General features: G+C 43.9%; 2 protein-coding genes across 3 annotated transcripts; both read left to right on the top strand.

Moving 5' to 3' along the window:
* The first annotated feature begins 1,286 nt into the window (after positions 1-1,286).
* LOC125521717 lies at positions 1,287-5,694 on the top strand. Of its 2 annotated transcripts, XM_048686782.1 has the most exons (7): positions 1,287-1,479; positions 3,293-3,396; positions 3,493-3,808; positions 3,887-4,129; positions 4,211-4,272; positions 4,752-4,833; positions 5,328-5,694. In XM_048686782.1, exons 1-7 carry the CDS (start codon positions 1,431-1,433, stop codon positions 5,441-5,443), a joined length of 972 nt encoding a protein of 323 aa, XP_048542739.1. In that variant the 5' UTR covers positions 1,287-1,430; the 3' UTR covers positions 5,444-5,694. The 2 variants fall into 2 exon arrangements, with proteins under 2 accessions (XP_048542739.1, XP_048542738.1); XM_048686781.1 differs by having other exon boundaries at positions 3,493-4,129.
* A 2,445-nt stretch (positions 5,695-8,139) lies between these two features.
* LOC125521715 (mitogen-activated protein kinase kinase 2-like) lies at positions 8,140-11,564 on the top strand. Its single transcript, XM_048686779.1, has 9 exons — positions 8,140-8,370; positions 8,485-8,569; positions 9,371-9,511; positions 9,700-9,924; positions 10,042-10,224; positions 10,338-10,543; positions 10,876-10,921; positions 11,031-11,119; positions 11,210-11,564. Exons 1-9 carry the CDS (start codon positions 8,306-8,308, stop codon positions 11,223-11,225), a joined length of 1,056 nt encoding a protein of 351 aa, XP_048542736.1. The 5' UTR covers positions 8,140-8,305; the 3' UTR covers positions 11,226-11,564.
* The last annotated feature ends 519 nt before the right edge of the window (positions 11,565-12,083 follow it).

The following is a 12,083-nucleotide window of genomic DNA, read 5'->3' as shown; positions in this document are numbered from 1 at the left end:
CAAATTTTGTTCATAAAATGCCAAAAATGTTCATTTTAATTCAAAGTGTTCGCCAAACTTCTAAAAATGTTCATTGTTTTTGAATTTGTGAACTTTTTTAAATCCGTGAATATTTTTTTGCATTAGTGAAGATTTTTTAAAATCCTAAACTTCTTTTGAAATCTCAAACTTTTTTAAAGAAGCAAAAAACAAAAACATAAAACAAAAGAAAAAAAGAAAAGAAAAACAAGGGAGCCCCACACCTAGGCCGGGCCAAGTTCAAGCGTGGGGGAGCTTTGGGTGCACGCCGCGCCTTTCTTGCTAAGATTCTTGAAATGCGGAGGAAATAGACTTTCTTACTCCTGCACCATTCTTGCTAAGGGCATCTAAGGAAAGCGCCCGACGCGTTGAATAGGAGTTCCCTTTACGCGATGGGTCCGAGGACGCTATCTCAGCCTAGCGTCCTGCGGGCCTCATGGATGTTGGTCACGTGAGATTGAGTTGCTTGCGTAGGCCCTATATTTTGAGTGATATCCGGGGATTGAATTGGAGTTGCCCCTCATGGTGCTTCCAGGATGATGGTCTGGTTGTCGACTCACTTTGAGGATCATGCATAGCAAGTTATTGGCCTGATTCATAGTCTTCTCCCTGGCGTTAGAACATGGCGGGTCTTAGCCAAAGGGCTTGGCTGATATCGTTGCTCACACTCCAAACCAGTCCAACTTAGCAAGGGGGATTTTGCCTGAATTCACCAATGCGAAAATCACACCCAGTGCGGAATGTACTCCCACATTTGTATATGTTACACATTAGGCGAGAGCTTAGAGGAACGACATGTGGAGGCATATTCGGGGGAAAGGAATTGGGCTCTCAATACCAAATTGTGACAAAACCAATCGATGAGAAGGACCACACCACACAGATAGCAGTTAGCAGGCAAGGGCAAGTGAGAAGGAGCAGAGAAAAAGATGAGTAACAGGAGCAGGGGACGTTGAATATACATGTTTCTTTGGCACAACCAGTCGAAGAGAATTTTGTCATACCATGAGCAAGGATCATACCACATATGTACACCATCTCTTTTTCCCTTTTACAACACATAAAAGTACGAAGTCTTTGGAAAGGATGGAATTTTTTTTTGGTGTAATACATCACTGGTTAGGGGGTGATCCCCAAGTATGAATGTTTTCCTTTACAAAATATTCTGAATGCCCACGCGTTCCCACGGAAAGAACTGGGCCGTTGTTTAAAAAAGCTGAGATCTGGGCCGTGTCCTGATTAGACGAACAAGCCCAGACCACAGACGAAACCGGTCGCACCAACAGACAGTCCAGGGCTCCCCCAAGTCGCCCCACCTCCACCCAAACCCAAACCCAACCCGCTCGCTCGCTCGCCGCCGGCCGCCGCCCAGCGCCTCCGCCGACCCCTCGCTCCCGCCGCACGCCGCCCCCATGGCGGATCCCTACCGCTCGTACCTCCCGTCCTCCTCTCACGACAGAGGTACGCGTCGCTCGGACCCCCACGCAGCCGGGTCCCCTCTTCCGCGGGATCGATTCTCGCCGCGTCTCGAGTCGGGGAGGCAAATCTCTAGATGATGGGCGAAGGGGGTGTGGGTTTCCGCTCTCTGCTTCGTCTGTAGCCGCCGCTGAAGATTCCTAGGGTTCGCGCGGGGTGAGGTTTTGGGTAATTGGGTTGTAGATTGCAAAGGAGGGGAACCTTTGTTGCGGCAAGATTGGTTCGACTGGGATGAATCTGTGTGTATTCTGGATTGCTACCAATCTGCCAGTGCTTAGTGGTTGGGTTGTTCCGTTGAGTCGACTAGTTTCTAGCCTGCGGCGAGTTTTAGTAGCATCCCATACCACACTGCTGTTGCTAGGGCATGGCTGATGGTATATATAGTACATATATATACCTCTATGGTCCAGATAGGTGTCCTGTGATGTCTGAGGTTTGTGTTGACCTGGATGAGTTATGGGTCTTCACAGCAAGAGTAATCCACGGAGCGCACGTGAATCGTATCCCACAAGAGTAACAGCATTTACCGCCGTCCTCCAGAAAACGTGTTGCCAGACAAAAAGATACCGAATCGTTTTAATGTTGTCCAATTTTAGTATGAAAAATCTGGTGATAAATAAGTTAGTATCTCAATTTGATGCTAATCTTCGCACGGTCTGTAGTGGTAGCTCCGCACGCTCGCAAGCGAGACGTCACCGGTACGAGTCCTCCATCGGTACATTTTTAGCAAACTATGTTCAATATTTACTGTCACTTGTGCGCGCAACAAGATTTAATCATTTAAAGATAAAAAAACTAGAGGTGTGGGATAGGCACGTCGAATTCGTGTTCCAAGGGGGCAACACCAAGAGCGAGCTACCACTGCACCATGGTTGCATATGTGTAAGACCTGTGGTCACATTTTTCCTATAAAATTTTCAGGAAATTTGGAAATTCGTTTGAAAATTCCGCATGGTAACTTCTGGTGTTTTCCAGTAAACATGGTTACCACAAATCCTGTCCCTTCGGTACCAATTGCTTTATTCGTGTCATAGTGTGTTCTTTGTTCGGTTTTAAGTGATCGCGGGAAAGGAAAGGATAGCTTTCTCACTGTCCATGTGAGCATTTTGCTATTTGGAACTGGCTTTGGTAAGTAGGTTTGGAGGAATATGAAGTGTGCTAAAAGATAGTGGAGTGTAAGATTGCCCTGAATCAGGCGGTTTATGTTGTGAGGGTTAATGTGATGTTGTACCCTTTTTTTTTTAGGGAATGTGATGTCGTATCTGATACTATGTGGTCATGGAAATCATTCTTGAATTGAACATCTATAGGTAGGAAGAACCTCTATGGTTGTCAAGGCAGTTTGCCATTGTTAGTTGTTACCTTTTTATATGATTATACTATTGTCTATTGAGTGTTGGAACACAAGATATAGTTATGGTGTATATATAATTGTAATTTTGGAAGCACTCCCTCGTGCCAACTGTGGACAGTGGACCCATTGTTCAATCAACTTAGTGGCTACTTCAGTTGCATTCGTTTGGATAGATTGTCGAAGTTGCTGAGTTGTCAGAAGTGCAAGAATAAGCAAGTCTCCATGGACATATTTATACATGCTGAAAGATGAATGTAGGAAGTTGTATGTAGTTTGCATTCATATACATGCATGTATGCCTGTTTTGATGAGACGTACCTTCTGTTTTATCTCTTTATTTATTTCCTTTTCTTTCTCTTTTGATGTGGAAAATTACACTTATACCGCATTATAAATGCCTAACATGGATTTTGTTGCCATGGGATAATTTTATTTTATAAGCAGTTCCACTGGGCGGTTATCCTGGGTATGTTCCACATGAGGAATCATCCTATTATGCTTCAAAAATGGCTGCTCTGCGAGGAGTACAAAATATACCTAGAGTTGATGTAAGACAACTTCACTTTCGCAAATTTATAGTTACTAGTAAGAGCAAGGTAAATACCTTTTTGGTTTATCACACAGCAAATTGTTTTGATCCACAGGTACCATTACAGTCAAGAGCTTATGGTTTGGATGTTCCAGCAGGCGTGAGCCATCCTGCTTATGGTTTGGATGTTCCAGCAGGCGTGAGCCATCCTGCTTATGGTTTGGATGTTCCCGCAGGCGTGAGCCATCCTGCTTATGGTTTGGATGTTCCAGCAGGCGTGAGCCATCCTGCTTATGGTTTGGATGTTCCCGCAGGCGTGAGCCATCCTGCTTATGGTTTGGATGTTCCAGCAGGCGTGAGCCATCCTGCTTATGGTTTGGATGTTCCCGCAGGCGTGAGCCATCCTGCTTATGGTTTGGATGTTCCAGCAGGCGTGAGCCATCCTGCTTATGGTTTGGATGTTCCCGCAGGCGTGAGCCATCCTGCTTATGGTTTGGATGTTCCAGCAGGCGTGAGCCATCCTGCTTTGGTTGGATTGGGTGCACTGCCAGCTGGAGCTAGGCCGCGGGGACCTAGCCCTTTGGAAGACCCAGCTCTAGTCCAGAGAAGTTCTTCACTTGGCAAAAGTGTCAGTGTTTCAGAAGTTGAGCGCCCCAAACCCCTTTTGATTGTCGATCGGCCATCAGAAGATGAATCCAACATTCTTTTTGTTGATGGTCTCCCAACAGATTGCACCAGGAGAGAAGTAGCTCGTATCCTTTGTAATCAGTATTCTCCGCATCATATTTTTGTATCTCATTAGCTCCATTTGCAACCTTAACTTCCTCTGGAAGATTTGTTCCGTCCTTTCGTTGGCTTCAAGGACCTCAGACTTGTGCACAAGGAGCCCAGACGTGTATGTCCCGTGCATTTTTCCAATGCATCATTTTTTCCACACTCCAAACAGTTGGGTAGTTCATAACCAGTCACCCATTCACTTACAAACCCGTGCATGTGCAAATTTGTATGAGAACCCCATTTTGCTAAATATATGTTTATGCGGTGAAATGTAAGCAATTGCAATGAAGCATATTTATTTGAAAAAGTACGTGGGATATTAGGACAGAAATGAATTGTTATTACTTGTACGTTTGAGTACCTAAGGCTCTAAAAGTAACAGAAATTATGGATGTCAAATTACGTCAAGTTTTTATTCCTGAACTTTATCTTGGTATTTTGTGTCAACTGCAACGCGTTACCTCATTTTCTTGGGTAATGAACAAATAGCTACTTCTGCTTTCTACATTTGCAGAGAGTTGAGCCCCCTTATTACTGGTGAAATGTCCTTTTTTAACCCAATTTCGAACTCACTTTTTTACCACTTTCCTCTTGCAGAGTGGTGACAAGGCTTATGCTCTGTGCTTTGTGGAGTTCAGTGACGCAAAATGTGCAGGGACTGCTATGGAGGCTCTCCAAGGTTCTTGTTTCAGTGGCGTGCATTTGTTGCTTTGATACTTTCACTTTATATTCCTTCATACTACCTCCGTTCCTAAATATAAGTCTTTTTAGAGATTCCAATGCGGACTACATACGGAGCAAAATGAGTGAATCTACACTCTAAAATATGTTTATATACATTTGTATGTAGTTCTTATTGAAATCTCTAAAAAGAATTATATTTAGAAACGGAGGAAGTATATCTTTTAGTGTGGACATTATCTTTTTTTTGAACAAGAATAATCACAGCATACTTATAAAGTATCAACAGGAGCTTTGCAAGTATTGGAAACACATGTGCCTTACACATTTAATATGCAAAACCAAATGTTGTCTCTGTATGTTCGCTATTCATGTATCAACACACGCAAAAAAAAAACAAAAAAAAACAAAGTAGTATTTGCTGGAACCAACTTATAAGAATAAGCGTTTCTGGGCCGCACAGACTGAACATCAATATTTGTTGTTTTGCAGAATACCGCTTTGACGAGAGGAAGGCCGACGGCCCATTCCTCAAGATTCAGTTCGCAAGGTTCCCGTTCCGACCTCCGCCATCCCATGAAGATCGAAAACGCCCTAGTGCTCGCTGATCTCCGTCATCTATATATCCCCCCCTTTGCCAGCAGTGTATTGTAGGCAGTGGGCCATTGTAGATCAGCTATGTTCGTTGAGCCTGTAGTAGCAACCTGTGATGGGCCGTTGTCAGCTGGAGATTGGCTAGCTGGACAGACTTGTCTGATACCCACCTGCCTCCCTTGGCACATTCGCCGTGTTCCCGCGTCACATTTTTTGCGGGTGGATATGCTAGAAATGATATGGCATTCGCCGTGTTCCCGCGTCACATTTTTTGCAGGTGGATATGTTGGAAATGGTATGCATAAACTGTTACTGTCTTTGCAACTCCAGGGGCAGTAGGTAGATACAATATGTCTGATATCCTGGGGTTGCCACTAGTGATGCTGAGGAGTGAGGAGTGGCATCTTGTAGCCGGGGCCTGATACAGCCACCAGAGTCCAGAGCTGTCAATTTGGGACAGGAACCGCAAGAGACCAAGTTGCTCAGGTTCGCTGGACTTGCCGTTGATTTTGCCGTGGAATGTGAGCGCTCGAGAAGAAGGCAGGATGTCGACGGTGAGAAGTGCTTGCCTGTCGTACGCGTCCGCCTTCGCCCTCGTGACGGTTGTTTCTGCTGGAGCTTCCCGAAGGAGGCGACTGGCGCGACGTGGTTTGGGGTCTTCAGAGAAACCCCAGCACGTCGGTTAGCCATTGGATCGCGAATGTTTTATCGGTTTTTCGTGTCTTCATCTTTATCTGTGGCTTGAGTTTGCAAGTGTCTGTAGGCTGTAGCATCGTCGTCGCCTCCAAAGTTTGGACGTCTAGAATGCTGGCGTTTTCTAACGGCTCGAGTGTTTTGCTTGCAAAATTGCAGTCTTTTGATTTTCTCTGGAAGCTTGATACTTCTTGATGAGCTTTTCTTCTCACCTCACTTTTCTTCTTCTCTTACTAGCACGACTTGCTGTGTAAACAGGCTCTTTCGCATCCGAACTTCCCACTCATCTTTAAAATAACCACGAAAATGCAGTGGGCATTCTAGCTTTTTTGAGATATTTTTTGATGTGTTCATCACGTCATGGTAGTACAAATAACACAGTGACTTTTTGAAGGTGAGCCGAGCATCTCTTCGCACTTTTTTACTCTCTTTTTTTTTCTTTTGAAACCGAGGCAAAAGCATCTCTTGGCACTAGGCTTCCATGTATACACAGACAAGATTTTATGTAGCAGCACATCACTTGTTGGCGCCTACATGTAGCCGGTTTAGCCTTTTCATGCTTTATTTTATCTTGGATGATGATGATGGCTCAACTCGGCGGACAGGAGACGGAGCCGGGTCTCTGCATTTTCCAGAGTATTTCCATGCGACCGGGATGGGTAGTGGGTATGAGTGCGCCTCCCAAATTGGGTGGTGAGGCGGCGTGAGAACTACCCTTCCCTGCTCGGCATGGCACTGCCAGCGGCGACCTGTAGCTCTAGCGCGCGGGTGGAATCCAACAGTCGAGTCGTATACGCACGCGTTCTAACGATTCCTCTGGTGTACTCCGTCATCGCCGTCAGCGAGCGCCTTTGTATTTTCGGTGCTTCTTTTCTCAGCTGTGTACTCCTATGGTAATGCTATTTTCTTGACTGTGCTATAAGCCGGCCTGAACCATTGTTATACTACTCTCCCCGTCTCAAAATAAGGGACTTAACTTTATACTAATTTTAATACAAAGTTGGTATGAAGCTGAGCCATTTATTTTGAAACGGAGGGAGTATTATAAAGTGACTCCTATGCATGTTAATGTCAAATTATGTACTACCTATATAAACTAATATAAAATCGTTTAGATCACTACTTTATAGAGGGAGTAGTTGCATCAGCAACAGGTGATGTCGTTGACGCCCCTTCCATGTGAACTATGATGGCATATGAATACAGATGCTCCATGAAAAAAAAAGCAGTTTGAGGCTATCGATTTTTCCTCCCCAATGCAAGGTACCATCGGTGAGCCTCATTAAGAAATACTAGAAAATAAAGAATTTAGCACGCATGCATCTCCGCTCTCCACTCAAACCTTTTCAGCTTTTTACATGGGATCCTATTTTTTCTCCCCAAGCACCCGCCTTCTGCAGGATCCCGCTTCTCCATCCAAACCTATCTTTTCATGACATCCGATCCTACATGGCATATGGGGGCATCACCCTGGGGCCATGCATTGGCCATGCCCTTATGTAGTTCACGCAAAGTTGCAAAAATCGTGCTAGGTTTTCTCTTTTCTCCCGTACGGGCTTTTGCAATATGTTCCACAAGGAACCGCCAAAGAAAAAAAGGGCCATCCTTGACTTGAAGCATTTTTTGCAAGCATTTATGTCCTTCCTATATCTTTCTCTGCAAGCATAAGAGAAAACCGGATCGTCGTGTGATAAAATTCAAATATGACATGACGTTGCAGTCCTACTCCTAGCTCTTCTTCTGGTGTGCACTAGTACGACCTGCTACCATGATTTCGTTGTTTAGGTGTTGTTCACACCTCACCTTACCAAGGCGTGTGTGCAGTGTGTACCAGTAGTAGCTTCGTTCCCTTCGCAAAAAAAAAAAAAGTAGCAGCTTCGTTCCATGTCCAAGCCGTTGACGGGACACGCACGTGCCCGAGTCCATTGTCCCCGTTACGCCACCCATTTAATCCGTAGAATTACGTGGCACCGTAATGCGTAATTTGACAGCGAAGAAAGGTCAAATTCCAGACGAGGTAGACCAAGACTCGTCGCTCGTCACCAGCGCAGCAAAGCAGAGCAACCCCAACCGAACCGTCGTTTTTCTCCCCCCACCTTCCCTCCGCGTCCCCGCCCTCCCCTCTGAGGCCACCTAGCAAGCTCCGACCGTCCACGAGCGAGCTGCCCGGCCGCCGGCCGCCGATGCCGATGAAGAAACCGGGCAAGCTCGCGCTGCCCTCCCAGGACTCCACCATCGGCAAGTTCCTGTAAGCAATCCACCTCCGACTGTCCTTCTCCCTCCTCCTTCAGTTTTTCCCCTCCTTCGGATGCTTTGCTGGTGCAGTCGTGCTGACTGGTTTTCTTCTCCGGCGCGGGGGCAGGACGCAGAGCGGCACGTTCAAGGACGGGGACCTGCTCGTCAACAAGGACGGGCTCCGCATCGTCCCCCAGAGCGAGGAAGGCGAGGTAAGCCGGCCCACTCAACCCGGCACCCCCTAGATTGAAAATTAAAATTCCCCAGCTCATCTTGTCCTAGACACGTAGGGCTGGACCTGCCTGGCAGATTGGTGCAGCCCGTACTGTTTTTTGTACTAGTAATCTCGTTGATATCGTCAGCAGATTTTAAATTTCTTTTGGGATGCGTGATTGGATTAGCAGCAGGGGTTCCTGTCCTCCGGTGCTTGGTTACCTTTTCAGAAGAACGATTTAGGAAAAATAATGATATGTACTATCGTTAATTTTAATTTTATTTTATTTCCCTCAAAGAACATTATGTCCCCCTTTTCAGACCAGCCATTCAGCCAAAAATCGAATCAACTCTTCTCGACAAGAGATGGTGGCCTTGCATAGATGTAAATTGTACTTATTTTTTATAGTGACCTTGTATACATGAGATTGGATCAGAGGGTAGGGATCAGGGGTTTCCTATCCCCTAATTTCAGAATAACGTCTTAGGAAAAATGATGGGAGTACTACTATTTAGGATTTATTTTATTTCCTTTAGATGGTGGAATACATGCGGTCATCTTTCATGTGGGGATATCCTCCTATGCAGTTTATTACTGATACCATTTATCACGCATCCAGTAGTTGGTCATATTTATACGGAAATGCTGATGCTCACTTGCTTATACCGGAAGAGTGCTGTCTACCGCCATTTTTGTTTTTGGAATTGTCTAATTGCATTCCTGTTCTGAACATATTATACTCTTCATTTATCTAGTCTGTGTCTTACCTTCTTTCTGTTGACATACTCGGCTTCTCTAGGCTCCCCCTATCAAGCCGTTGGATAATAATCATCAGCTGAGCATAGACGATCTAGATTCAATCAAAGTGATCGGGAAAGGTAATAGCGGAACCGTGCAATTGGTGCGCCACAAATGGACCGGCCAGTTTTTTGCTCTCAAGGTATTGTCCCAAACATACATTATTTGATGCTTTTTTTCTTTAAATGTTTGCTATGTATTTTTGGTTCCTTCGACTTTTTTCGTTACAAAATTATGGTGGTGACTGTAACTATCCTCTCTGCTATTTTACCTATATATATGTTACAAAGGGTCTTCACCTCCATTGCTGCACTGTTGTCATGTCTGCAGGTTATACAGCTCAATATTCAGGAAAGCATACGCAAGCAGATGGCCCAGGAGCTGAAAATAAGCTTGTTTACACAGTGCCAGTATGTTGTCACATGCTATCAGTGTTTCTATGTCAATGGTGTTATTTCTATTGCTTTGGAGTATATGGATGGTGGCTCTCTCGCTGATTTCCTCAAGGCTGTTAGAACCGTTCCAGAGGCCTACCTTGCTGCAATTTGTAAGCAGGCCAGTGAAATGTCACATAATCAACCACATAGTTTCCCCTTCTTTTTTTGGCTATCAGAATGTCGCCTCAAGATGAAATAGACCTTTTCAATCGACAATTGTAACTTCCTCATGCAGGTGTTGAAAGGGCTGATGTACTTGCACCACGAGAAGCGCGTTATACACCGAGATCTGAAACCATCGAATATATTGATAAATCATAGGGGTGAAGTAAAGATATCAGATTTTGGTGTTAGTGCCATCATCTCGAGTTCTTCCGCACAGCGAGATACATTTACTGGCACATTTAACTACATGGCGGTGAGTGAAAGTTTGTTTAAATTATGTAGACATGTCTTCCAGTGTGGCATGAAAAGATGTCCACCAATTTTTTTTGTTCCAGCTAACCAATGTAAAATGTATACTCTTGACAGCCTGAAAGAATCAGTGGGCAGAAACATGGTTATATGAGTGATATCTGGAGCTTGGGCCTAGTTATGCTGGAATGTGCCACTGGCAATTTCCCATATCCTCCTCGTGAAAGCTTTTATGAACTTCTTGAAGCTGTTGTCGACCAACCATCACCTTCTGCACCATCAGATCAGTTTTCACCAGAGTTTTGTTCATTCATTTCTGCTTGGTATTTGTGCTTCTTCATTGACCCCCCTTTGTTAATCAATATTACTTGGGCAATATTTGTAATTTGTTTAGTTCTAAAGTTTAAAACTATGAGCTTAGCTACAATACCATCATAGTGTTTTTTCTACCATTTGCTTGTGAGTTGTGAAGTAGTTATTCTCTGGAACTGGAATATGCTTGCGGACACGTATTGTCTGAACCTACAATTTGTTTTTCTCTCATCTCATCTGTTGGCAGATTAATTGATCTTTTATTTATTTGTTTATTTATTATGCAACATCAGTGTCCAACAGAAGGCTAATATCTGTTTTCTTATTTCTTTTTGGATTTCAGTATCCAGAAAAATGCTGCAGATAGGTCATCTGCCCAAACCCTATCAGTAAGGAAATTTCTGTTTGCTTCCCAATTTTGTATGTTCTTTCGAAAGCATCATTAGTTGGCTGACTGATCTTGATCCAATTCTTCTATCTGTTGCCTCTGACGTCCAGGCTCATCCATTCCTGAGCATGTACGATGACCTGAACATCGATCTTTCTGACTACTTCACGACCGCAGGATCACCACTTGCCACCTTCAAGTAATCCAATAACCCACTGAAGAGTACATACATGGTTATTGCAATTCCTTTACAATTCCAGTGATGGTCTATTCTCGTTTTTTTTACTAGGCAAATCGCATTGTGAGACGACAAATGCTCAACCATGCGTCATGAGATGGAGCTAACTGAAGCAAGTGAATGGAGTTTTTTCCCCCTTCCTTTTGTTCATGAACTGGGCTTTGGTGATATCTTTGAACCGAGTATGACACAGTTGGCTGCATAATTATACGAATACAAGTCTGTAAACCATCAGTGAGCATCGAAGTTTTGCCTGTCTGCATACCGGAGCCATCCGTTTGTGGTCTGACTTAGACCTTTGTTATGTATGGGCTTATCGCTTTTGCATTTCATTTTTACTGTAATGAAACTACATTTTGCTGGGTCGCTTCATGACCTGATTTGGACTAGTATTTCCAAGCTTTTAGTTCTGATGGTGATGTGACACTTCAAGTGGAGGGTGGTGGTGGGCTTCTGAAATCAGGAATGGTTGCTTTCGTGAAGGGCAACTTATTGTAATTTGTTATTTCACAGAACTGAAATTCAAAATTGATCCATGCAAAGAAGAAATAAAATTATGTTATGTTGTGAAATAGTGTAATTAATTTAGTATACACATTGTTTGCTCTATAACGGTTCCAGAAACCACAACAATGTTATAATGCAAATATTCTGGGCGTTGAAATACAATGGACACAGCAAGTTGGCTCTATTGCCGTCTCCTGCATAAAGCCTTTGTAATTCCACTAGATAATTGCCTTGCAATGGGGTATAAATATCGAAAACATTATTGTGCTGACATTCGTGGCAAATCGAACATTTTTTATGGCAATTTATATTGTGAGTGAATTCCGTTTTTTACCCTTTATTTTAACATTTTTGACACTAATTACCCCATTTAGCGAGATTTCATTCATTTTACCCCATTTAGCAAAAGTGTTGCCAC

The sequence above is a fragment of the Triticum urartu genome, chromosome 7 (assembly GCF_003073215.2).
Source record: "Triticum urartu cultivar G1812 chromosome 7, Tu2.1, whole genome shotgun sequence".
Classification (NCBI taxonomy): Eukaryota; Viridiplantae; Streptophyta; class Magnoliopsida; order Poales; family Poaceae; genus Triticum; species Triticum urartu.
Note: the sequence above shows the minus strand (reverse complement) of the source record. Positions and strands in the feature narration are given on the sequence as shown.

Bases quoted from the DNA above. Each gene is read 5' to 3' on its own strand.
- LOC125521717 (XM_048686781.1), top strand. From the start codon at position 1,431: ATGGCGGATCCCTACCGCTCGTACCTCCCGTCCTCCTCTCACGACAGA. The intron at 4,273-4,751 runs GTATGTCCCGTG...TTCCTCTTGCAG, and splicing joins TGCACAAGGAGCCCAGACGT to AGTGGTGACAAGGCTTATGC. The intron at 4,834-5,327 runs GTTCTTGTTTCA...GTTGTTTTGCAG, and splicing joins TGCTATGGAGGCTCTCCAAG to AATACCGCTTTGACGAGAGG.
- LOC125521715 (XM_048686779.1), top strand. From the start codon at position 8,306: ATGCCGATGAAGAAACCGGGCAAGCTCGCGCTGCCCTCCCAGGACTCC. The intron at 8,371-8,484 runs GTAAGCAATCCA...GCGCGGGGGCAG, and splicing joins TCCACCATCGGCAAGTTCCT to GACGCAGAGCGGCACGTTCA. The intron at 9,512-9,699 runs GTATTGTCCCAA...TCATGTCTGCAG, and splicing joins GCCAGTTTTTTGCTCTCAAG to GTTATACAGCTCAATATTCA.